The sequence below is a fragment of the Colossoma macropomum genome, unplaced genomic scaffold (assembly GCF_904425465.1).
Source record: "Colossoma macropomum unplaced genomic scaffold, Colossoma_macropomum, whole genome shotgun sequence".
Taxonomy (NCBI): Eukaryota; Metazoa; Chordata; class Actinopteri; order Characiformes; family Serrasalmidae; genus Colossoma; species Colossoma macropomum.
This window is the reverse complement of record NW_023494800.1, coordinates 17,777,174-17,802,327: the sequence shown is the minus strand read 5'-3', so window position 1 is coordinate 17,802,327 and position 25,154 is coordinate 17,777,174. Positions and strand designations below refer to the sequence as shown.

Here is a 25,154-nt window from a genome sequence, read left to right as displayed (position 1 = left end):
ACTACTACCCAGGACATTGCCTTTTGTAAACATAATACATCATGTAACTGTGTGTTATATCGTTATCACACTAGTTCAAATATATAGAGGAGGCACAGTACCAGAGTGATTGGACCCGAAAACACACAGGGACATGCCATGGATGTGTACACAATGCGGCCATTTAGATTCTGCACCGGACGGAAGATGTCAATCATGGGCGTTCCAGTTGGAAATAACATCTGTCGGGTTACCAGCGCCAGCTGTGAAATAGAAATAAAAGGACAACGGGGAAGGGAAATGGAAATTAATTTCAAATATTTCTGATATTTCAGATTTACCACAAAAACCTGAAGTTTTCAGTTCATTTCTCAAGTCTTATTTCTCAAGACAGTTCATGAGCAGAGATGCAACCATTCATTTCCATAGAAAAAACTCAGTCCACCTGTTGTTGGCTGATGGGGATAGACTGTTGGAAGACGGTCCAGATGATGGCCTCATTACAGCCTGGTGTGGTCAGAGATCCTGTGTAACGGTAATAACTGGAAAAGTTCTCCAATGATGTCAACATGTCAGTCAGCTGGAATCCAGTCATTACAGTGCTGTTCCCTTTGAGAGTAAAATGATCATTTAAAATACTGTATAATTCTACTTTTTTGAGAGGTTTTATTCTGATTTGTGAGGGGCAGTCTGGTCAGTAGTGTACTTTGGTAAGAACATTCTATATACCATTATAGTAAATACAAATAAACACCAAAACAGTAAAAACTATCAATATCATAGTTTTCATAGTTATCAAGTTTTCAATGTCCTATTAAATAATTAGATCATAGAGTTAGTTCCTCTTCTCAGTGTTTGGATTTATTCAGTTTCATCTGTGTACACCTTATTTAGGCTAATGAAGTATAACTTAGAAGTATTGATTAGCTGAGCCAGGTATTGTATAGAAACTACAAATACTGGGCTTTTTTTAAAGGTTATGCTAACACAGACATTAAATCACAATTTAATGTATTAATGTTTATTTGTATTTATCAGTATCATTTCAAATAAAATAAACATTTACTGTCTGGATGGATAACTTTTAGGTGCCCTACTTTTGCACAAAGCTATTTCTATAATGTGGAATGTAGAATGAATACAATTGTCTGAAATAAACACGTTTGACATTGTACAAGAACTTACCATTGTACCGAACTCTTCCTAAAGCCTCAATCACTTTATAGAATTGCCGATTTTCATGGGGAGACACCTGAAGAAAGGAATGAGAACATCATTTAGCTGCACATGCCATGGCGAGGTGATGGGCTGGAGCTCATCATGAAATCAGACCAAATACTTGCACAACAAAGCAACTCAAGTTTCCACGTTGTAGCAACATTGTATCAAAAGGTTCCTGTGTACTGGTTTACTTTATCAAGACAATAAGAAATAAAAAGACTTTATTACATAAAGAAGATGTCTACATTTTCTCCACAGCAGCTGGAGTTTGCTGGAGTTTCCCTATATTAGGATTTGGACTTGCCCTAAAGTGATAATTTGGTGAAATTTTCCCACCCCAAATGTAGTCAGTCAGACAAAAGTGCCCAGAGGTTACTTCTGTAGTTTTGCATGGAGCAATTATCTTAATATAGTTAATGGAATGGAAGTAATGGAAGCTTATACTTCACAGATTAGCACTGTGCAAACTACAGGCCTAAATCATCATACACTTGCCTCAAACCATGTTGTGTCGATAAGTAATCTAAAATAGACTTGGTTGTATGGTTTCTGACGCTGTACACTCTCAGAAATAACTGTAAGCTTTCCAGGTACAAGCTCTGTGGCTGTGGTGGTATCTTTGAGGGTATCTTTAGGACCTTTTTTCTAACAGTGTATGACATAGTGTTATCTATAAAAATTGAAAAAATGGGAAAAATGTGCAAAAAAATGTGCTTTCATTTTAAGGCATTAGGTTCTTGAGGGTAGACTGGAATATGTAGCAGCACTATATTTTAAGACTTAAGGACTTCCACAGAAAGAGTCTGTTTCCCAACCTTAAGTACATCTCATGAAAATATCAACAAAGTGTAAAAAGATCAGCCATCTCCGAAACGTGTTACCTCAAAGAAGAAGCCAAGAGCTGCTACCCCCACTGGGTCATTCATGGCTTCGCTCAGAGTGTTGTATTGCTGTTTTATATGAACAATGTGGACCTTTGAGAAAAACACACCAAATAAATAAACAATAAACAAATAATAAACAAACTAATAAATGAATACTGAAAGTTAGGAAAGTGTGTTCACTTTACAACACAAGTTATGCACCTTCTATCACTGTTAAAAAGTCAAAGCTTAAGACATACTTCTATACATTAGTGGTTCGAAATACTTTTGGCATGTGAATGTTGTGGTCATGGGTCTGTGCCACGTTCATATTTGTTCTATTTATTGATGTTATACATGGACTGGCCATTTCATGATGTATACCTCCTTTTATCTACACTCATTGTCCATTTCCGGTCCACTTAACGTATAGGCACACTTTGTAGTTCTAGAATTACAGAATTTAGCCCATCTTTTTCTCTGCATACTTTATTAGCCCCCTTTCACTCTGTTCTTTAGTGGTCAGGACCAACACAGAGCAGGTATTTTTTGGATTGTGGGTCATTCTCAACACTACAATGACACTGACATAGTGGTGGCGTGTCTAAGTGTTTAATAGAGTGGACAGTAAGTGGAAACAGTATTTAAAAACTCCAGCCGCACTGCTGTGTCTGATCCACCAGCGCAACACACACTAACACACCACCACCTCATCAGTGTCACCGCAGTGCTGACAATGAACCACCACCTAAATAATACCTGCTCTGTGGTGGTCCTCTGGGGTGCTGACCCTTGAAGAACAGGGTAAAAGGGGGCTAACAAGAGTGCAGAGAGACAAATAGACTACAGTCTGTAACTGTGGTACAACAAAGCACACCTATACGATAAAGGGACTTGGTTAAATGGACAAAGAGTGTAGACATAAAGAGGTGTACTTAATGAAGTGGCCAGTCAATGTAGATGTTCTGTATTGTATGTTCAGTATATCTTTACTATGTACAGCACTGGGCTCAACGACTGTCAAGTGTTTATGTGCTTTTTGAATAAAATTGGAACTCACCTCCATTGGGTACTGCTCTCCATCCACAGTGTGTTCTGAGCCTGGCCCAAAGTCTGTCCCCCAGTGCAGGTGAAACTGAACAGCCTTGTAGGTGTCAGGAAGGCCCCCGCCACGGATCCGCATAGATGACGGGAGAAAAAAGACAGCTAAGGGAGGATAAAATGTTACAAGCAAGAATTTGGACATCAAAATAATACAATGCAATTCTTCTGCTGCTATTTGTGTTTTTCCAGATAAAGACAGTAAATAAGTTTAATCTGTCTGTAAATTTCATTTCTGGAGATCAAAGCACTCAAGCGTTAAAAAAAGTACTACCAAGATGGTTGGCAGCAAATATCCAGGGAATGATTAGAGGGGAATGCAAGTGGAAGCCATCATTCTGGTAAAAAGAATTGGCTAAAATGATCCCCCATCATTCTCTTTTATGCCCTATTTGGCATGTGAATCACCAAAGAAGTTTACTGTCAATATTTTATCCATATTTGAGACATCAAGTTTACCATTAAACATGGAACTAGCAGAGAACTGCTAAATCTGACAGAGTAAACTGAATTTAACCTGAATTTAACTACCAGGGCTGTTATGTGGGCCCACATTGCAATTTAAATGGACTTGAATTCACATTAGTTACTAAATCTTTTTAAAGTAGTTACTGAATAATAAGTTTTGAGATTAATTTTTAAAAATTCTGCAGTTTAGAGTGTTAACTGAGATGAGGTTTGTGTACTGACTCACCAGCATATCCGATGTTTATCACAGTGATGTTCATTACTTCTGTGTAATTCTCAAAGATGATGGCGGTCAGATTGGGGTCATACTGGACCTTGCGTGTGACGATATTAACAGGTGACTGAATCTGCCCTCCACACTCCGGAGAATCTCTGACCCACTGACTGGGCCCTAAAACAGTGAGTACTGTGCATGTTTCAGCTGTTTTCATGAACAGAACAGGCTGTTATACATTAATAAAAATGCTTTAATGGCTGGAAGTTGAAGCGTGGCTGGTTCAGCTTACCTTGGCATTTATCCTCACATGAGTACTGACTCTGATAGCACCACTGAGCTGGAACACAGAACACAAGCTGATGACCCCGACATCACAAACACTGCAACACACAGGACTTTCTTTCTTTCTTTCTTTCTTTCTTTCTTTCTTTCTTTCTTTCTTTCTTTCTCTCTCCATCTCATCTCTTTATTTTCTCTCTCCATCCACACTCTTTCCTCTCTTTCTCCACTTCTTTCTTTCTTTCTTTATTTCTTTCTTTCTTTTCCATCTCTCTTTCCCTCTCTTTCCTTCTCTCTTTCTTTTTCTTTCTGTCTCTCATTTATTTTTCCTCCTCTAATCTCTCTCCACTCTCTCCTCTCTTTTTTCTCTTTCCTCTCTCTCTCTGCCCACACTCCCCTCTCTCTTTCTTGTTTTTCTTTCTTTCTTTCTTTCTTTCTTTCTTTCTTTCTTTCTTTCTTTCTTTTCTCTCTCTCCCTTCTTCTCTCTCCTTTCTCCTTTCTTCTTTCTTTCTCTTTTCTCTCTCCACTCTCCTCTTTTTATCTCTCCCTCCCCCTCTCTCTTTTATTCTTTTTTCTCTCTCCTCTCTCTCTCTCTCTCTCTCTCTCTCTCTCTCTCTCTCTCTCTCTCTCTCTCTCTGTCCAAATCCTGTGACTTCAAGTCAAGGGTTGAAGTGAGTAATCTTACTGGTGGTCATTAACTGAACTTTAAACCATGCTCTTTCTAATAAACGATCCTGAAGTGTTGCCTTTTAGACAAAAATTGTATAAAGCAATTAATAATTGACATAAATACATAAAGACTGTTAAAAACGCTATATTTCAATTATCAATAAAATAAGCATTCTTTACTTCTTTTTTACTGTTTTGCCATAGGATGTAATAATGCTGGGAACTTAAGGGGTTAAACCACTAACTTATGGCCTATGTTGGGCATTTCTGTCGTCATCTGTTGGCTCTGGTTTGATCTCAACTTATTTAGACAGAGAGATTAAGTCAGACAATACTCTCAGTTGAGGTACAGAGTGCATACAATACAAACAGTTCAAAAGACAGTCAATAACAATAGACCCGCTAAACTGTATGACGCTAAAATCCATTGTGAACAGGAATCAAATCTTCAATGCAGAATAAATAACGGCTATCAGGTGTAAACAGGCTATTGAGCGTATTCACAAAAATCCAGAGGTGATCATTATGTCCAACAATAGAGTCATTTATGAGGCATTTTTCACACAGGCAATCACATGTAAGACTTATATCACTGGACTTACATAAGAACTTGTATAAGGATTAATGTGTATCAGAGAGAGTCATTCTATTGTAAAAAATTGGTAGATATCCATAAACATATGACAAAATTAATTTCAAATTAATTTAACACTTTATTTTCTTGAGGTTGATTTTGATCACTGTTTTGTTTATGTAAACACTAGCAATGAAGGTAATATTCATAAGCAATCCTAAAGCTTGATTTTTTTACTCACATAGTCCATCATTATAACAAAATAAATGACAACATTTAGATTATTTAGAAAAAGAAATGTCTCATAATTTAGTCTTACCAGAGCAGATATATGGAGCAAAGAGAAGACAGAGGCGGAGAAGAACTGAGCTCATGACTGCAAAACTCACAAACCCACTTTGCCATGCTGGACACAAGTGTACCTATAAGGACCTTAGAGAGAGAGGGAGAGAGAGAGAGAGAGAGAGAGAGAGAGAAAGAGAGAGAGAGAGAGAGAAAGAGAGAGAGAGAGAGAGAGAGAGAGAGGGAGAGAGTCCACTCCAGAGTCAAGTGTAGGATATCATGCTGCAGTATGATGATTTCTGGAGATGGTGAGTTAAACCAGGCAGATTTGAACAAAAACATCTGTATTTTTGTGATGTAATGTTTTCCTATTAGACTTTAATATGTATTAGTTATTAGCATTGAAATTAAAATAAACCTGTCCATTTCTATATTTGGGGTAAAATTGATCTAAAAAGTATGTTTTTATCACTTAATTTAATGTATTTTATCAGACTTTTGGTCACATATCACTACAGTGGGGTCCACAAGTCTAAGGCCACTAGTGAAAATGTTTCTTTTTGCATTCTTTTTTTAATAGTGTTTTGTGTTACAAATTATATTATCAGTGTATACATTTGAGTGGAAAGTATAGTCTTGGAAATATTACATGAATTTCAAATTTCCTTTTACTGTTCATAACTGTTCATGATTTACTGTTTAAAGATCTAACACTTTCTATTGTTATTTCCAAGTTTAATTTGGACCACAGTGTACTTAACAAAACAACAGACAATCCAAGTTAGATCATGAATAAAAGTATGAAGAATGCATAAAATAAAATAAAATTAAATTAAGAAAAAACAGATGAGTAATTCTGAGTAATGTTAGATGTTCATGCAGTTTATTACAATACAAAAAATGTATTCACTTTGAACCAATCAGAACAAGTTCTCTAAAGTTGCTCTAAAGTTCTATGTAGTTGCTGAATATAAATCAGTTGATATCAGTATATTTGTTGTTTAATGTTATAAGGTTATTCAGTAACCACCATAAAACTGATATGTAAGTTATGATTATATATGGTGTATAATGTAGTTATAAAGTAGTTATGAGCGTGGGAAATGGAAATGTAGTCCTGCATACAGACCATTAGGGTTCAAAGGGTTAAAAAGTAATGCTTTCTTGTTGGAATTAGCACAAACTACCTGTAAACTCTGAAACAGAGTGAGCGCAAAGGAAAAAAATTAACCCTCTAAAATCTGAAGATTCCTTATCAGTTCTTGTCTTGGATACACAGTTCTATGAAAAACTTGAATGGATTCAGAACTTTTACTTTATGTGGCGGTTCTTAAACCTTAAAGAAAAAAGGGCTTTGTCTATGATGGTGGCACTTCTCATTTTATTAGTGACTGAAAAGCTACACAGAGAGTGATAAATCTCTTAAAAGACAATATGATGTTTATCACACTTGAAGAGGATCATTTCACAGCAGTGGTCACTGTTTTCTCTCCCTCTCTTTCTCTCTGTCTCTCTCTCTCTCTCTCTCTCTCTCTCTCTCTCTCTCTCTCTCTTAGTTAAACTCACTAGCTTTTTCCTTTGTATTTCATGCACACTGATGTACTTCCAGAGAATCATTTAAACATGTCTGACCTTTACACTACTGTTCAATGTAGTTGCAGATACAGATATAAATCAGTTTGTCATCAAATATAAAACTTTCAAATAATTAGTAGTACACTAGGAAACTTTAAATAGAAAATAAGACATTTTAAATGTGTCTAGAATAATGAATGGAGCTCTAGAATGATTCTAAAATGGCTTAGAAAGCTGTGTAACACTGACAATGAAGTTCTACTAAAACTAATAACCAAAATTCATCATATTTGAAAATCAGATTCTGGGGTAGATATCTTGTCAAAACTCACTGTAAATAGATAATTACAGTATTCAAATAACAGTGTATGTTAACTCCAAATCACTGAATTATTGAAAACCATGTAAAACACCTTTTACATGGTGTCTAGTTTATAATATCTAAATCTTTTGAACACTTTACAAGATTTTTTATGACAGAAAAACAATGGTATAAGCTTTAGGTACTTCAGCAGCCAATGGGCTTCATTTCCTGACATGGAGTTTCTGTGAGGCTCCAAAGCAATATGTCTGCAGGCACTAATGAGACGTATTAATTGATAATCTATTTGAGCTGTGTTACAACCTAAATGTCATGAGGAGAAAATAACACTCTTTAGTCTCTTAAGTCAGAATATATATTTTTCTCTCTCTTTTTGATGTGTTTTTATTGTCAAAAATCTAATCTAAAAATCTATTTTCTGAAGTTTACCTGAACATATAATCATCACAGTGTGTAAATACTAGACAATCACTTTCCCTAACTCCCTAAGATGTAAAGCAAAAGAAAAGATCAAAGGGATCAAGGGATCAAAATAAACTGCACACACCCCTACAACTCCTAAAAGTCTTAAGTGCTATGCAGGTACATTTTTGTTCATCAGGTTACAAGCAATGTAAATGTAGCCTCAGTGGTACAACTATATTTTTAAGGTCCAACTGTCTTCTTTAAATAGGTGTGTATTTGTACCTTTTCATAACCTAATGTTTCAAAAAAGAAAACTACAACAAAAAGCCCGGAGTGTGGAGTCAATACAACTTAAAATAATACAATTTCAAAGGAATATGGTACAATTATTTTCTCTGACTAAAGCTACTAAGATGTACACTTGCATGTACCACCCCAGTGACAAGAGGGGTACCTCCCCAGTGGCAGTTTAGTTCCTTACACAGGCTCTGGTCACATACTGTATGCTACTTATCACTTGTGGGCACAATCAGTACTGATTACGCAGGTTTAGAGAGTAAGCAGTAGTGGGAGAGCCAGCTGTATCACACATATTACTTCCTTAAAATGAATCAGGAATGTGTTTCTAAGCACAAACTACACTCTGTTACACTGACTCTCACTCTCTCACTCTATGAGTCGGGCAAGATTAATCTCCTTAAATCCTTGGCTTATTATCCAGTTATTACACTCTTAAAATGGATGTGTTAAAAAAACAACACATTCTGCCTCTAACTAGACACATCAGTGTGTTCATCTGGAGACAACACATTTGTGTTACTTTTAACGCAGAATGTATTAAATTAGAAAACATTATGACACAAAAAGTGTTAAAACAGGCAACACAATTAAGGGTGTTGTTATTTAACACATCACTTTTAGAGTGTAATCTGATGGCTTGGTATTTAGAATTATTAGGTAACTCAATACAGGTCTATCAAAACAACCCCCCCCCAACACACACACACACACACACACACACACACCTTTTTTCAAACATGTAATCTGTAATGCCAACTGCTCTTTACTGTTAAATGTGTGAACATTTTAACATTTTAGGACGTCTTACTGGGAATACAGGCTTGGAATTAATCCTTACATTAACCCACAACTTGAGAATAGCTCCTTCAGTTTACATTGTTTTTATGGAGCCCTGCTGGTGACATCCTGTTTAAATAAAAATAATGTGTGGCCACGCCTTATTAACGCGTGGGAACGAGATCCTAATGCGTGGCCATGACTTAATAAGGCATGGGAATGAGATAATTAAGTCGTGGCCATGACTTAGTAAGGTGTGGGAGTCGTGGCCATGCATTAGGATCTCGTTCCCACGCTTTACTAAGTCGTGGTCACGCATTATTATTATTTATACAAGGTGTCACCAGCGGGGCTCCGTAGCTTTTAGATGTAATTACGGAATAATAAGACTTAATAGTCTGATAATAGTCTTATCAGGACGTCATAAGCCCGGAAATTTAAGGTGTTAAGAATGTTCGAAGAGTTTCATCCCAAAATGCTGTACATTCATTTATAAAGAATATTGGATATAATGACTTTTTGAAAATAACAGCCGTGGTATAATGGGAAAATGGTAATTTCTCTAATTAAGGTGGTATGAATCATAATGTAGCACTGCTATCCATTCTATGTGTAAAAGCCCACACTCAACGACATATAAACAAAAGAAAATTCTTGAATGTAGTCTATAAGACGTTCGGAACGAAACCCTTCATTTTTACAGTTTCCTCTGAAGTTTCAGAAGAAATGAGCCGTAGGTATGACAGCGCTGAAACCATGAAACTAGTCCGCACGTTCAGTAGAGTGAAAAGCTGAACGGCGGATCCACATACGTGTCCTTTTAGTTTATAAGGGGTTAACTTTATCACCGTGTCACACATTCAAAAATCTTGTATGACTTGATTGAGAAACCTTTTCTACCGCGAGCACTTTCTCTCCTTCAGCCAATCACTGCTCAGCAAACAGGTACGGCGAGGAACACCACACCCGCGAGAGAGAGAGAGAGAGAGAGAGAGAGAGAGAGAGAGAGAGAGAGGCCCTTAGCGTGTCGGTGGAAGACTCGATGAGAGAGTTCAGTTCAGACTGTTCCAGAAACTTCGAATGAACCGATTCACTTCTAACAGAAACACACACCGTATCTGTCTTATTAGGTTGAAGTAAGGAAAAGAAAGGGGACAGAAACGAGGCAAAAGTGTAGCAATAAAAAGTAAGGAGTGAAAGAGCGAGAGGAAGAGAGAGAGGAGGGGAGGTGAGTAACTGACAAGCAGTGGAGGATGGACGGCTGGCTGAGCGAGGTCCAGCAGCGGCCGGCTCTGTACGTGTTCTGCAGTTCGATGACCTTCAGGCTGATCCACAGACTGCTGCAGACCCTGCCCAGACCCAGGACAGTGGACGCTGATCCCAGGAAGAGCTGGAAATGGAAGAACCTATCAGTGTCCCTCGTCCACTCCCTGCTGACCGGCGTCTGGGCCATCTTCTGGTGAGTGACAGTATGGTACAGAACTTTATTGACCCCTAAACTGTAGGCTTATTATTCGGTCATTAATCTTATTAGAGAATAAGTGAATTATTTAGTTACTGCTGTAAACTAGTACTAAAAAACAAATCGTTGTATAAACTTTGTCACACGTTTTCATTCAATCAAATATTCAGTTCACTTTTTCATTTTCATGTCAGAACTTCGTAAATCCATTTAGTTCTGTTTTTATGTTATATTTTTATGTGTTCACACAGTCATTGACATGTCAAGTATTACTAAATTTAAGTTGTATGAAATTAAATTTTTTCCACTTTAAAAAAACTCAAAGCAGCTGTACTTTACATTGTGTGAAATTACATGATTGGACCAGCAAAACATAATAAAAAATGACGTCTCTTAACATTAACTTGCATTAAAAGTTAAAAACATTTTAGCCTTCTCTTGTAAAATTGTGCTTGTAAGATATGTAATGTTTATAGTTCAGAGAGTAAGGAACCTGCCAGATCCTGAGAGTTTAAATAGGCTAAAATAACTGCTGTGTTTTCACCCACATACATCTCTATGTGGTAAAGGTAAAGCTACTGTGTCTCAGTCATGCACAGATTTCTGCTCTGAACTATCACACCATCAAGTGAGTTAGAATCAGTGACTTGATCACAACACACACAACAAAAGTCACAGTAATACTGCAGAACTGATTCCATACTTCAACATTCATATCCTACAATAAGAGTAAGAGAGTAAGAGTTCAGTGAAAGTCCTGTATGCTTCATGTAAGTACCTGTACTTTTCTCTTGGTGAATAGATGAAGATTCAACTAAATACAGAAACCAGAAAAACTTGTCAGGCAGGCATGAGTCAGAAATGCACACATTCAATAAGAAGAATCGTCTGAGGAAGAAGAAACACTACAGTGTTTATTGAGATAATACTCCAACTGACACAATATAATTTAATGTCACTCTTATCTCTATATACACTGACCAGACATTTCAATAAATATATTACCTTGTTTCTGAACCCATTATCTGTTTTAGCATGTCCCTTTACCAAATAGGTGCACTTTGTAGTTCTACAGTTACAGACTGTAGTGCATGTTTTTCTGCATACTTTGTTCATATTATTTGGGTGGCAGATCATTCTCAGCACTGCAGTGACACTAACGTGGTGGTGGTGTGTTAGTGTGTGTTGTGCTGGTACAAGTGGATCAGACACAGCAGTGCTGCTGGACTGAGATTAGTCCACCAACCAAAAATATCCAGCCAACAGCATCCTGAGGAAGGACTAGAGGATACCTAACACAAACTGTGCAGCAACAGCTGAACTGTTGTCTCTGACTTTACATCTACAAGGTGGACCAACAAGGTAGGTGTGTCTAACAGAGTGGGCAGTGAGAAGACACAGTGTCTAAAAACTCCAGCAGCACTGCTGTGTCTGATCCACTTGTACCAGCACAACACACATTAACACACTACCACCGCATAAAAGGGTAAAAAGGGCTAACAAAGAATGCAGAGAAACAGATGGACTACAGTCTGTAATTATAGAACTATAAAGTGGAGCTGATAAAATGACAAATGAGTATATATATATATATATATATATATATATATATATATATAAAGCAAAATACAAGAAAAATGTAGAATGAAGAATATTATGTAAAAGTAATAGTAACTGTAGGATATTAAGATTATCTTTTGCTATTATTATTTATTTTAATTTTTTCTTCCTGCTGGCCCCAGTGTACATCAGTATCCAGTGATGGTGCATGAGATCCGCTCGTCCTTCACTCCACTTTCATATCTGCTTGTGATCGTCTCAACAGGTTAGTCATGTTTTCCTTTCTCTTAACTCAACACTGACATTCCTCCTAAAAAGCAAACACAGTGCAAAGCTACTCATTGTGCTGGTACAGTTCAGCACTGCAGCATAGAATAAAGCAGTTCATTCATCTAAATTAAATAAGTTTAACAATCATCTCACATTTTAAAAGGTGAAGCCGTGTGTGTTCCCACTTAAGTACAGACTTTACAGCTCTGCTTTGCCTTCTAGCACTGATGTCTAGATAGGAATGCTAGTCTAGAGCTTAGAAACTGTTTGCTTAGTGTTACCAAGGCTATAACTGACATTGAATAGTGTTTTTAGACAATGATTAACCTCACAAGTAGCATGCTTTTTAACATGCCAAGCCATTCATTTATTATGATTGTTCTGTTGATATTTTTTATTTGTCATTTTTAATGACACACCACAATAAATGCATGCACATACAAGTTTTATTTTCTGTGCAGAATTACATTATAGAACTATGAATTCTAAAACCTTTTGATTTTATCAATAAATCAGTATAAAAGAGAGTGATTTTTGTTTGAGAAGTGTTTTTTGACACAAAAAAAAACAACAGAACTGGAAATTTAGGCTGTGAAATCACAATATTTATACTTGACTATAAATAAGCCTTTTGTAAACATTGGAGATTTGGATGGTAGCAACAACCACTTTATATATGCGTTGTTCAAAACATAAGGAGATCTCTTGTGATTAGTTCGACAAAAGGCATCTCTTTGGTAACCACACTAAACAGTGCAAGAGAACTGCCTTACCTGCTGGGCCTCCTGAGCTCCAGCTTGTTTTGTAGTCCTGAGGGAAAAGAAAAACCATGTTTCTGATGTGGTAAAATTGACGCATTTCTTAGAGATTACCAATCAAATTCTCAAGGAGCCCTGCTAGGGCTTATTTTTATTCTGTTATAGTTTTAAACAGAACTTTGTCAGGCACCTCCACTGGCTGCTTGCATAACTATATTTAATATGTATCTTAAGTTACATTTAATCCTGCTTTTGTTTTTTTGAAACTGTCAAAAACTCTCATTTCAATGAACCACAAGTACACTGTGAAAGTATGATGTGCCCTGTGCAAAATTACACCAAAGATTGATCTGTAAATAATCAGAGAATTAACTCTGAACTTTCTTTGTCAGGGTACTTCATTCAGGATGCTGGAGACATCATCTTTAGTGGCTATGCCAGAGAATCATGGGAGTTTCTGCTTCATCATGCTGTGGTAAATCATCCTGCCAGTCCAATCTGTCAGACTAGCTCACAAAATTACATATTTGTTAAATTTCATCAGTAGCAGAAAACATCCAATTCTAAATGAATCTTAATTTTTTTAATGTCAAAAAAAAACAACAAAAAACAAACAGCATATTTACATAACCACCCATTCACACTGAGGAAGTGTTTTAGCCAAGACTGCTTCTTGAATGAGGCAAAATACAGGGCAGCATATCAGAAGTAATTTATATATATATATATATATATATATATATATATATATATATATATATATATGCATACATATATTAAAAGCACAGTAACAAAAACATCTCGTTTAATTCTAATGGATAAAGAGTGGTTGGAAATAATTTATAATTTAGGATTTTTTTAGGTACATAAAACAACACAAACATTATAAGTGATCCTCGGGGGGTTCAATGCTGTAAACTCACATGAAATGTTTTCCTCACAGGTGATCGGGACTTTCGTGTATGCTGTGATTACGAGTCACTATGTGGCAGGGGCTGTGATAGCCCTCTTTGTTGAAGTCAACAGTGTATTTCTGCATTCTCGGCTGTTGCTCAAATTAGCTGGAGTGACCCAAGACTCACGCTTCTACTCCATAAACAAGGTGCTCAATGTTGCAACATATGTCAGCTTCCGACTTGGAGCTCAGTTCTACCTCACTTGGTATATTATCTATAACTACTCTTGGCTAGACCATGCCCTGTTTTTCCTCATTTCTCTGATGCTAATGAACATCATGATCCTCATATATTTCTACCGTCTTCTACGAGCTGACTTCTTCACAAAATACACTCATCAGAATGGTGTCCACAAGTTTGCCAAAGACTAGCAACCCATAAAACAATGACCGTAATGCTCAGCAGATACCCAAAGACAAACTACACTGATTAACCTCGTAATGGACATTCGTCCACAAAGGTGACTCCTCACTGGCTGTGGACAAACTGCTACACACAAGACTTGTGAATAAAATGGTGCTGACTTTTTATTACTGTACATAGTAAGGAATTGGCTGTATTAATTTATGAATTGGATTAAATTCTGAACATTTTAAATGTGAAATGCTCCATTCAAAACTTGACCATGTGACGGTAAATGATTTTTTTTTTCTTGGGGGTGGGGGGTGTGGTTACAAGCCAAAACCTCATCTAATAGCACTGTAAACTTTTTATCGCACTGAAAGGATCAGCCTGGGATGAGCATTAAAATGTTACTTCATACAAAGTGTAACTGTTGTAAGAGACAAAGTATTTTTATACAACATACTGATTGTTAATTATGACTGTGCTTATTATATCTGATGCAGTGTACAGATATTTGGATGTTCTCATTTAAAACCATCTATATTTGCACATGGAATGTGGATCAACTGGATCCAAACAGTGATCTTTATGCAAATGTTTAAGTGTGTAAATTTGAAAGGAATCGACTAAAACAAATTGCCTAAAATTACTTGGAAAAATGTCTGGTTACACTGACTTACATTTAAATAAAGTATTTCTTTCCTTCTTCTGTAAAGTTATCATTTTGGAAATACGAGGTTTTGATCCACCAGCAACTATGTATCTTAAGTTCTTATAAAGAGAGGTTGGGAAATCATCTATAATCCTCCTAGGCAGAAGTGGTATCCAAACAGCTTTAAGACGAAAGCACTTATATTTTGTGGGCAGGACAATGTAGGCAGGACAATGTAGGCCTGTGCCGCCCTATATTGAAATAATCAGTGTAACTGTACGGGGTGGCACGGTCACATACAGGTGAAATTAAATCAAAATTAAACACTGAAAAGTAATTCCATTTAACGTATTATCATTCTAAGGGCTTTGTATTAAAAGGGTGCAGCATCAATAAGACTAGTTAAACCAAGGTACTTTTTTGCTTTAAAAGTTTTGTATGTGTGCCAATTCTCATGTGATAATCGTCTCCCACTAATGTGACAAAAGCCAAGCAGGGAGTATTAAGGGCAGAGCATGCAGAGTTGCTTTACAAAGTTTTTCAAGATCTTAAAGACTTTGGCAAAGTTTAAGTATCATTTCCACCACAAAAGCTCAAATGTGTCACACATACTGTACTTTAACTCAAATTGATGGTTTGAAAAATTTCACGGTTGTACACTTTTGAGACTGCAAGCCCTGCACGGCCTGCTTGATTACCATTTCTGCAGTCCTCTAACCTCTTCATCAGTGGTTAGTTTCTGACCAAAAGACAACTGTAAGCAGGATATGTTAGGTTGGAGGTCTTATGAATTAGATTAATAAAAGTTACTCTGGTTTTGGGAATAGTCTTACACTCAAATTCCTCTAAAAGTAAGAAATACTACATTTTTCAGAAAAAACAAAACCATTTAACATTTTTGATTGTTTTCTTTAAAACAAGGCCTACTTTTCTGGAGTACTGCATGAAAGCTGGTCGTATGCCAGACAGCCAGTTATCACGTGTGTTTAGTTGCTTCTGAGAGACCTAACTCCTCCACAGGCAGTTCACAAGCTAAGCGTTATCAGGTAAATTTCCCCACTTAAAACATTGTTTATAATGCAGACCATAATAAAACTGCAACTCCCTAAATGTACTTAACATACTACTTATACGTATTTAAAATCTTTAGTGTACACTTAAAAATGAATGCCCAGAGTAGGCAATGAACAAACGAATCAATACCACATGTATGTTTTTACAAACATTTATTCTTCTGTACACATCAAGAGCAGTTTAGATGATGCCAATCTGCAAAAGAAGAGAATCTTATTTTAATATGGGTTAATATGGGAAACACACATTGTAGCATTCTGCTTCAAACATCAGTGGTTCCTTTGAATGCATCACAATCATTCAGTTAGAAACAAATTACATCATATGCTCAAAATACTTTGAAATATGAATATAGTACATATATTTCTGTTCTGTTCACAACCTTACCAAGTATTCCCCAATTAGCATGACTTGAACTGTTTGAACAGTACCAACCTATTTGACTTTCATTCACTGCTAGCTACATCTGCATTTTCACTGAACTGTTGCTTTAAGATAACCTTTGATTACTACCCCAAACATTCAAAAATGTGCCACTTGAGACCACTTACTTTGTTTGCAACATCCAGCGCATCATAATCTGGTGCAAGACGAACATATGCCTTCTTTTCACCGTCAGGCCTAAACAGCACAACTTGGTTAATATTTTAACTGCCACTGCATGTCACAAAATCACAAGCAACATGAATCCCATGAATCAGTGGTTCCTTTGAAAACATCACAAATCAGTGTTTGCATCGTTACATCATTACACAGGAGAATTCACTAGAACTATTTCACCCTAATATTTAAGGATGAAAATGTTTGTTATACCTGATCAGTGTGTTTACTTTGGCCACATCAATGTCGTACAGTTTCTTGACGGCATGTTTAATCTGGTGTTTGTTGGCTTTGACATCAACAATGAACACCAGCGTGTTGTTGTCCTCAATCTTTTTCATGGCTGACTCTGTGGTCAGGGGGAACTTGATGATGGCATAGTGGTCCAACCTGAAGAAATATTGAAGATATGATTACAAATAATGCCACACTAAATCCAAGACACTTACATGAAGTATGCAAACGTGTTAGGATGCATCAGTATTGAAAAAAATATAATCACAAAACATCATGCTTTGATCGCTATTTCCCATCATTTGCATCCTGAATATGTGAAATTAGCTGTAATGGTCTAAGACACTTAATAGACTCAAAGACAAGCAATAAGTGCCACAGAGCATACACAGAAATCTCTATATTCTACTATTCTGCATATGTAGGTTTAAATAGCCAAACTTTTATTAAACTCACTTGTTCCTGCGTGGTGCGCTCTTCCTGGGGTACTTGGGCTGCCTCCTCAGGCGCAGAGTCTTGGGCCTGCGGAAGGTAGGGCTGGTCCTGACCTTCTTCTTCCTTTGGCTGTGGACACCTTTCAATACAGCCTTTTTGGCCTTCAGGGCCTTAGACTTGGCCTCAGTCTTGGCTGGGACAGCTGTGAAAATAAAGACCAAAAAAAAATAAACCCCAGCAAGTTACAACTAAGAGGTAACGTCACGTAACGACAAACTGATAATTATCCGTCTATGGTTCTATCTACTAATACAGGTGTGTGAAATAATAACCCCAAAAATGAAATGTAATATGTCTGAGCTATGAACAGAGAACTGGAACAGCAATATAGAAGCGAGTGGAAAGCTAGCCTTGGTACTGTATAGGTATCACAACTATCAGGACCATACGCCGTGGAACTGGAGGGGTCACAAATGTTAAAACAGATATAAAGATGTTAAAATGTTCGTGTATTATCACTGCGCTTAATGACATATCTAACTGTCCGGCGCACTGCTAGCTCCATCTTTAATTCAAGCAACGTTATAGTAGTCGACGTTAGCACGCAGGAAGCTAGCTATGACTTCAAACAATTCAGTATTCAAAGCTTTCGTATCAAGATGTAAAAACATACATATGCATCCATACTCATGTTACAGCAGTAGTATAGTCGCTTACATGGGAGCTACTGGGCATGACATTACTATAACACTTAGCTGCCGGCTAACTCTGAGAGCCAGCTCAGTAACGTGTGCGTCCGTAGTGTGGACATGTTTCACCACTACGACCCTTAATACGACTAAAACACGGGCACTAAGGCAGTTCGGCTAACCAAAGAAACCATCATGTAGAATCACAACTACCTCAATAACGTTCAGACCAAATATTAAGAGTAAAATGTACGGTATAATAGTTATTTTAATAGCAAAATCCATCAAAACGAGCGCACCTTCCTTCTTCGCCTTCGGAGCCATGTTGAGAAAGGAAGAACAGACGGGTTTCCTCCTCTATTTCGCAGGGGCTGGGAAGTGCGCTCTTACCGCGAGAACACAGCGACGCATTATGGACCTTGTAGTTCAAAGCGGCTTGTAGTCAAGACTGTTCACCACCAGCAGGAGGCAGGGGGGGAGTGTTAAAAGTCGAACTGCATACGGTTAAATGTGTTTCTTTGCCTTTCAAGAAAAACTGTCCGATCGCTTAACATCAAAATACATCAAAACTCAGCACCAGAGGAAGAACTATCTTTACATTGTTTGGCACTGCGAACGGAGACAGGGTGAAATCCTATGATGAGCAGTTCCTGACTCTTGAGGTATGTAGAAAGCTAAATTGATTGATATACTCAGAACTATCTGGTACGTATTGTTTTTACAATTTTGCTGATTTGAGAATTATTTAGAGGTGTAGGCCTACTTGTACTTTAGCAAATAAAAGTTGAAGTACTAGTTTTGTTTTAGGCGCATTTAAAAAATATCAAAACACAGAAGGTTGAATCTTAGAGCTGCTCTGTTAGTCTATATAAGTATTAATATATATTATATTATAATATTTTAATATGTTAGGCTATATAAGGGATCTTAAATATTTTGTTCTTTAATCTGCCTTGAAGACGCCATTAACTGTAGGTTAAACATCTGCATTTTTGTTTGTGTGCTGCTGGCCATCTCACTACTTCTCAAGGAGCCCGATTATGAGTTCTCTACCACCTATACGAGAAGACAGGATCATCTGTGAGCTCCCTCTGGTAACGCTCACTGCTGTTTATGGCATGTTATTAGCTCTGCTGGAAAAAATCCACTAAAAGTTTCTGTTGGTTCTTAGTGGTGTCCTATAGCCTCTAATGTGTTTTGTTCACAGTGTAAAGGATTGTAATGGGTTAACAAGTGAGACTCATTCCCGATGTACTTGATGTTTTCCTAATGGGATCTAAAGGTGTCATACAGGAAACTAGTGGTCTCTAATAGTAACAATTAAGTCAATTCCCATTAGAAAGCAAAATCATCAGGTTTTAATCCTAACAGTTCTAATTGACTTTTTCAGCAGGGAGGCTACATGTTTTTAAGTGGATATGACACCGTTTACCTTCAATATGATACATTTGGTTATTTTCCTGGACCCAGATTAAACCTACACCTATACCAAATACAATTTTCATGGTGAAACACCACTAGCATTGCAGTTTTGTCCTAGAATAAGATTAATCTATGGCCAAGAAATCAGCCCCTTTGTTACATGGACACCAGTAGCCCTTGGCGATCAATGATTTTCTAGAAAATCACCATTAGCCATGTAGCTTTAGAGCATGACTAGGCTTAATCGTTGTTAGGGAAATCAAGACATGTTATTCATGTATAAAGTAAAGTAAAGTAAATATGATATTTAAATGTTTATAGGCTGCTTTCCTAGATTAAGCCTATGGATTAAGACCACTCTTGCACTAAATTGCAGTGCCAATGGTGATTCAGCTGTTATTTTTAGTCAAGGCTTAGGCTTAATCTGTCTCTGAGAAACCTTATAGGTGAATTTAATACCTGATACCGAATGGCTTTGGTTCTTAAATTGTTAGGAATAAGCTGGAGTACTTTATCTACTCTTTTCCTGGTATGTTGTTCAGTACTTCACAAAGGATGCTGCACTGCACACCAAAGACACCTTTCACGTTACTGTTCAAGATGCATGTCAGAGTCAGAAGTCAGACCCAGTGGGGTAAGTTGCATTCTCCCAGTCTATCACTGTTCCATTGGGACTCTTCACTAGGCTTATAGACTTATATTCATAACTCATAATGAAGACCTTTGAAAAAACATAGCAATCTTTCATTGTTTTTGTCTACAGATTTAATGTAGCCAAGGTCATTGTTGTGGGTGATGTAGGAGTGGGAAAAACATGTTTAATTAATAGGTGAGTGGTGCAAAATATTCCTGATTAGTGTATTTCATAGAAATATTTGTTTGTGAGATGGTTTGTTTTTGTAATAGTATTTAATTACTTGCCTTAAGGTTTTGTAAGGACTCTTTCGACAAAGGCTACAAAGCCACTATTGGAGTGGATTTTGAGATGGAGAGATTTGAAATCCTGGGAGTGCCCTTTAATCTGCAGTTGTGAGTCATGATTCTTTGCACAGGAAATTATATACGTATCAGATTAAGCAGATATAATAAAACAGTAATTTATAGCAAAACAATGTAATAATGTAATACCTAAACGTGTAATATATAATTTGCATAATTCAGCTAAAAACTTCCCACACAGTTAGTTTACCTGCTTCTGTGCAAAGTTTGAATATTTGCTCTCTCTGTAGGTGGGACACTGCAGGTCAGGAGAGGTTTAAATGCATTGCCTCCACCTACTACAGAGGGGCTCAAGGTGATAACATTTATATTTTGCTATGTTGGGTGTTCATGACTGCTTTCATAGTAACATTTTTGCCTCTTTTTCTAAACTGCAGCCATCATAGTTATATTTGATCTAAGCAACTACTATTCTTTGGACAATGCGAGGTAAGTCATAAAAACGCCACACATTTTTCTGCTTATTAAGTTAGACACACCTAAATGCTGTGCGAGACTTAATTTGACATTGCTGTGTAAGCAGGCGTGTTTGACCTCACTCGTCTCTTTTGGGTAACCATGCAGACAGTGGCTTGAAGATGCCATGATAGATAATGATCCTTCCAGTGTACTGCTCTTCCTTGTGGGAACCAAGAAGGATCAGAGTGTGAGTTCATTTTCAAATGAATACACCTCGCATGCTTGAGCGGTGAACTCAATTTAACTGTTTCTGTCAGCATCCTGACCTGTTGGCCCAGATGGAGCACGAAGCCATCAAGCTGTCAGAGGAGATAAAGGCTGAGTACTGGGCTGTGTCTGCTCTGTCAGGTAGGTCAGGTCACTAGCTTCTGTTTGTCACATCCAGAGGTGGGTAAAGTAGGCTTGACTCATACTGAGGTAAAAGTTGGTAACACTTTATGTAGAAGTACTTCATAACACATGTATAGGCACGGAATAATGTACTTCAGAGATCAAAAGTATTTATGAACAGCTTATGTTAGTATTCCTCTAATCATTCTATTAAAAATATTGATGCTCTCAATCTTAAATGATAATTTTCATATATATCTGGGTCTTTTGAGTTTGAGATCATCTGATATGTGGTGTTCTTAGCTAGGCTTCTTAATTATAGTGTTAAACATGTGTACTTGTCACTTTAGCAGAAGGGCCCTCATCTGAATACAGAGTCATTTACTTTATACAACTTGTGATTACAGGCATAAGCTGTTCAGTAACACTCAAGTATTTCTTGTTATTGTTGTTCCATGCTTGTGCATGTTCCAGTCATTGCCTATGTATGTAGCCTTCAAAAAAGGGTTACCGGGTATGGTTACTCAAGTAAAAGTACAATTTGAAAGTACATTTCCAAAAAACAATCTTATAGAACTGCAGTGGAACTTCTTAGTACATCCAGCATATATTAGCATTGTTACTGTCCACCTCTGATACATCACTGATATGTTCAATCATCTGTTGCAGCAGGAAATCTTCATTACAAAATAGATTCTGACATCTGATTGGTTGAGTCACAGTCAAAGTTGTTATAAGGTTCTCAATATACTCATACATGACTGCACACAAACTCAATACTGTGTCAATGTATCAAGGTATTATGTTGCTTGGTAACCTTAGTGTACTGTTAAGTACCTTGCTAGGCATAGGAACAGTTTATTGCAATTTTTATTATCAATACATACTGATTTACCTTCTTGTATATATTATATTTTGTTGCAATTTTATTAAAAAACTGCTACCCCTCACTTGTGGTAAAATCACTGAAGTGTATTGTGGTTTATTGCTTTAATTCACTGAATGGTACTGTCACAACAGTAATACCATAGCAAATTGCCTCTGATTTTATGCCCATGAACAGGAGAGAGTGTGAGACAGTTCTTTCTCCGGGTTGCATCACTTACCTTTGAGGCTTCTGTATTGGCTGAACTGGAAAGGAAGAATACAAGACAAACAGGAGACGTTGTCAGTAAGTGATCTTTAGTAATTAAGCTTTGGGAAGAAATATTTTTTAACAGGTAATTTGTTAATTATAGTAATAAAAGTGTTAACAGGTAATTTGGACCCTTTCAAAGTAACTTCTGTTCTACTGATCCATTTGACATGAACGTCTATTGGTGCATTTGACATGAAAAACCAAGGTTACCAGGTAACCAGGAAACCAAGTAACCAGGTTAGGAGGTAACCAAGGTTTGATATGACAGCAATATCAATGATACAGTTTTCTGTAGCATTAGATTCTGAATCCAAGCATTAGAAACCTCCAGTCAGTCTAAGTAAGCTAAAAAGTATTCTCTAGCTCTACTAAAAGGTGGGCTTAGGTGAGGGTCCTGAATACTTGATTGGAAACCTACACATTAAATAGCAGCTACAATGGCAGCATCTTTCTACATTGACTGCTTATGGAAACTAATCTTATCAACCTGCTTTCTCACAGGAATCACTGATAATCACAATGATATCAAAGCGTTAAGGAAGAAGCAAGCCAACTGCTGCAATTGAGTGTAAGAGCATCACTGAGGTGTGAATGGATGTCAGAGAATAAGAACAGAGACATAGATCAGCTCAGTCCCGCACCAAAGCACAGACTGCTGATGTAAAGTGCTATCACCAGCTGCACTGGACTGCTCAGCTTTGGGTCACTGGACTGAAGAACAAACAGCTGATGTCAAAGCTGTATGAGAGCTTCAGAGGTGGTTAGTTCATCTGGACAATGAACGGCTCTGACAAGAAAATCACCTGACACATTTTGCTACCCATTGTGCTCAGGTGCACAAGGATAAAAGAATACTATTGTTTCGCTGAAAGAAGTCTTATAGTATATATGAGCTTGCTAACAAGATAATGCATATATAAAAGCACAAAATGGATATAAAAAGGATAACACATTTATCTATATGCAAAAAAATGACCATTTATTACCAAATACTTCATTTAATGTCAAGAAATGTAGCTATTTTGGAGTAAGAAGTCCTAAAGGAATAGCCCAATATTTAATCCTTAGAGCATAGTTTTTAAAAACTTTAAAACATTTTTTTTTAGTTTTTAATTTATTTCCAGTTAATGATTTATTATTTTTTCCAGGAGAAATTTCAGAGGTGATTAGATTTAAGATAATTCACTTGCATAAGGAAGTAGAAAGTCAAAGTGAAAAAACAGGAGTTAATAAAAACCAGAGTTTAAGAAATGATTAAATGAGACAAATGGGACAGAAAATTCAACCAACTTCTAAGACTGAACTTTGGAGGAGTGAAAATATCCCTGCAGAGTTCTATGAAAAACTGAAAGCAAAATCTTCTGAAAAGAATGGAAGTTATAATAAGTAATAAAGAGTCGAGGGTGCACACACTAAATACTGAAAAAATGGCTTCTGTATTTTTCTGTTTTTTTACTTGATGCTGAAAAATGAAGATTGTAAAATAGCATAGTCCCTGACTTTTTCACAGTACTCTAAATACTGGCTTCTTTGAACTAATCCTTTAGTAAGTTACATATTGTGTTCAGTTCTACAGAAAACTTATGCAGAATAAAAGCATGTCTCCTTTAGTAAACGTTTTGTAACTGGGTTGTTTAACTAGGTGGTGGATTGAACTTTATTTTAGCGAGAGTCAGAAACTGTCTTGGCACTTTTATATACTTTGATTTGAATATGTTTACAAGTTCTGTGTTTCAGGGTACGCTCACATATTTCCCACTTGTCATTCGGTTCTAGTGTACATTTATGATAGCTGTTTACATTGGTGGATGCTTTTCTATTGTTTTGATGATTTTTCTGAAACGTGCTCTCAGAAATAAGTTCCTATATAGTAAATGGTTTTATTAATGTAATTGATCTCAATTAAAACCTGCTGTTGATTAAAGCATTTGTTGTAATGCTCTGGCCTTCACAGTACTGCATTTGGCGACATGGTTTATGTGTAGCCTACGCAAGAGATCACATCATTTTCCTTAAATGCCCTGCGAGCATTTTTATGGCAAGATTCTTAAGTGGAGTCTTTGTTCTTTCAGCTGCATCATGTGTTTCTTCAGCTAATATGATAGCATATGCCAGCACCCATGACCAGAAACTGCACGACCTGTCAGATCACTGGATTCCCAGACTGAGCAAAATGGTGGGACTGTTCTCCCAGAGAGTGGAAGAGAAGTTTCATTCAGACTGAAAACCAACCAAATTATAGTAAAATACAAAGCAGTGAGACAAGGACTGTTATTCATGTGTACAAAACATTCTTTATTCTTAAAGGGAGCTCATTTTCCTCAGATCTCATTTCAAGTGTGATGAGGAAGTATAACAGGGATTACAGGAAGAATCATTTTGCATAACAACATTTCCTGAAATAATGTGTCCTTTAGTCCAGTGGTTCTCAAACAGGTCCTCAAGGCCACTCAGACAGTCCACAGTTTTGCTCTATCCCTGTGGTTTGGGAGTTGGGGTCGGCCTGTCTCACAGTGCAGGATTTATGATCTAACACTGGATCTCCTGTCTCACTTTTTATCGGGTTAGACTGCCATGCTGATGTAGGCTGCACACCTTCTGAAGGGCAGGCTAAGTTCAGGATTCCGGATCATGAACAGCTCTTTGACCATTTAGGGAATGATGTCACTTTTTTTCTCACGACACTTCTGATGCAAATTGTGTTAAGAATATCACTTTCAGCAGGACAATCATTTTTAA

General features: G+C 37.0%; 4 protein-coding genes and 2 non-coding genes across 6 annotated transcripts; 2 read left to right on the top strand and 4 right to left on the bottom strand.

The window, feature by feature from the left end:
- Positions 1-65: 65 nt before the first annotated feature.
- ca4c (carbonic anhydrase IV c) lies at positions 66-5,786 on the bottom strand. Its single transcript, XM_036587814.1, has 8 exons — positions 5,691-5,786; positions 4,139-4,186; positions 3,859-4,023; positions 3,124-3,269; positions 2,082-2,174; positions 1,165-1,231; positions 425-588; positions 66-242 (listed from the first exon to the last, which is right to left on the bottom strand). Exons 1-8 carry the CDS (start codon positions 5,743-5,745, stop codon positions 66-68), a joined length of 915 nt encoding a protein of 304 aa, XP_036443707.1. The 5' UTR covers positions 5,746-5,786.
- Positions 5,787-9,848: 4,062 nt separating this feature from the next.
- tlcd1 (TLC domain containing 1) lies at positions 9,849-14,421 on the top strand. Its single transcript, XM_036588227.1, has 4 exons — positions 9,849-10,491; positions 12,237-12,319; positions 13,475-13,557; positions 14,026-14,421. The coding sequence occupies exons 1-4, from the start codon at positions 10,286-10,288 to the stop codon at positions 14,407-14,409; spliced, it is 756 nt and encodes a 251-aa protein (XP_036444120.1). The 5' UTR covers positions 9,849-10,285; the 3' UTR covers positions 14,410-14,421.
- Positions 14,422-16,244: 1,823 nt separating this feature from the next.
- Positions 16,245-18,488, bottom strand: rpl23a (ribosomal protein L23a). Its single transcript, XM_036588493.1, has 5 exons — positions 18,367-18,488; positions 17,400-17,580; positions 16,923-17,099; positions 16,661-16,730; positions 16,245-16,304 (listed from the first exon to the last, which is right to left on the bottom strand). Exons 1-5 carry the CDS (start codon positions 18,389-18,391, stop codon positions 16,290-16,292), a joined length of 468 nt encoding a protein of 155 aa, XP_036444386.1. The 5' UTR covers positions 18,392-18,488; the 3' UTR covers positions 16,245-16,289.
- On the bottom strand, positions 16,374-16,439 carry LOC118820724. Its single transcript, XR_005008270.1, has one exon. It is a non-coding gene; the product is annotated as a small nucleolar RNA SNORD42 (small nucleolar RNA).
- On the bottom strand, positions 17,181-17,252 carry LOC118820728. Its single transcript, XR_005008274.1, has one exon. It is a non-coding gene; the product is annotated as a small nucleolar RNA Z17 (small nucleolar RNA).
- A 40-nt stretch (positions 18,489-18,528) lies between the features above and the next one.
- On the top strand, positions 18,529-23,559 carry rab34b (RAB34, member RAS oncogene family b). The gene is made up of 11 exons (XM_036588491.1): positions 18,529-18,729; positions 19,098-19,161; positions 20,032-20,123; positions 20,253-20,318; positions 20,417-20,518; positions 20,719-20,783; positions 20,866-20,917; positions 21,053-21,134; positions 21,205-21,295; positions 22,341-22,448; positions 22,917-23,559. Exons 2-11 carry the CDS (start codon positions 19,108-19,110, stop codon positions 22,979-22,981), a joined length of 777 nt encoding a protein of 258 aa, XP_036444384.1. The 5' UTR covers positions 18,529-18,729; positions 19,098-19,107; the 3' UTR covers positions 22,982-23,559.
- The last annotated feature ends 1,595 nt before the right edge of the window (positions 23,560-25,154 follow it).

Bases quoted from the DNA above. Each gene is read 5' to 3' on its own strand.
- ca4c (XM_036587814.1), bottom strand. From the start codon at position 5,745: ATGAGCTCAGTTCTTCTCCGCCTCTGTCTTCTCTTTGCTCCATATATC. The intron at 4,187-5,690 runs GTAAGACTAAAT...TCTGTGTTCCAG, and splicing joins TGCTCCATATATCTGCTCTG to CTCAGTGGTGCTATCAGAGT. The intron at 3,270-3,858 runs GTGAGTCAGTAC...ATCCTCCCTTAG, and splicing joins GATAAACATCGGATATGCTG to CTGTCTTTTTTCTCCCGTCA.
- rpl23a (XM_036588493.1), bottom strand. From the start codon at position 18,391: ATGGCTCCGAAGGCGAAGAAGGAAG. The intron at 17,581-18,366 runs GTGCGCTCGTTT...TTATTTTCACAG, and splicing joins TCCGAAGGCGAAGAAGGAAG to CTGTCCCAGCCAAGACTGAG. The intron at 16,731-16,922 runs GTATAACAAACA...TGTGCTGTTTAG, and splicing joins AAAGTAAACACACTGATCAG to GCCTGACGGTGAAAAGAAGG.
- tlcd1 (XM_036588227.1), top strand. From the start codon at position 10,286: ATGGACGGCTGGCTGAGCGAGGTCCAGCAGCGGCCGGCTCTGTACGTG. The intron at 10,492-12,236 runs GTGAGTGACAGT...TGCTGGCCCCAG, and splicing joins GGCGTCTGGGCCATCTTCTG to TGTACATCAGTATCCAGTGA. The intron at 13,558-14,025 runs GTAAATCATCCT...TTTTCCTCACAG, and splicing joins TTCTGCTTCATCATGCTGTG to GTGATCGGGACTTTCGTGTA.
- rab34b (XM_036588491.1), top strand. From the start codon at position 19,108: ATGAGTTCTCTACCACCTATACGAGAAGACAGGATCATCTGTGAGCTC. The intron at 20,519-20,718 runs GTGAGTCATGAT...CTCTCTCTGTAG, and splicing joins GTGCCCTTTAATCTGCAGTT to GTGGGACACTGCAGGTCAGG. The intron at 20,784-20,865 runs GTGATAACATTT...TCTAAACTGCAG, and splicing joins CTACTACAGAGGGGCTCAAG to CCATCATAGTTATATTTGAT.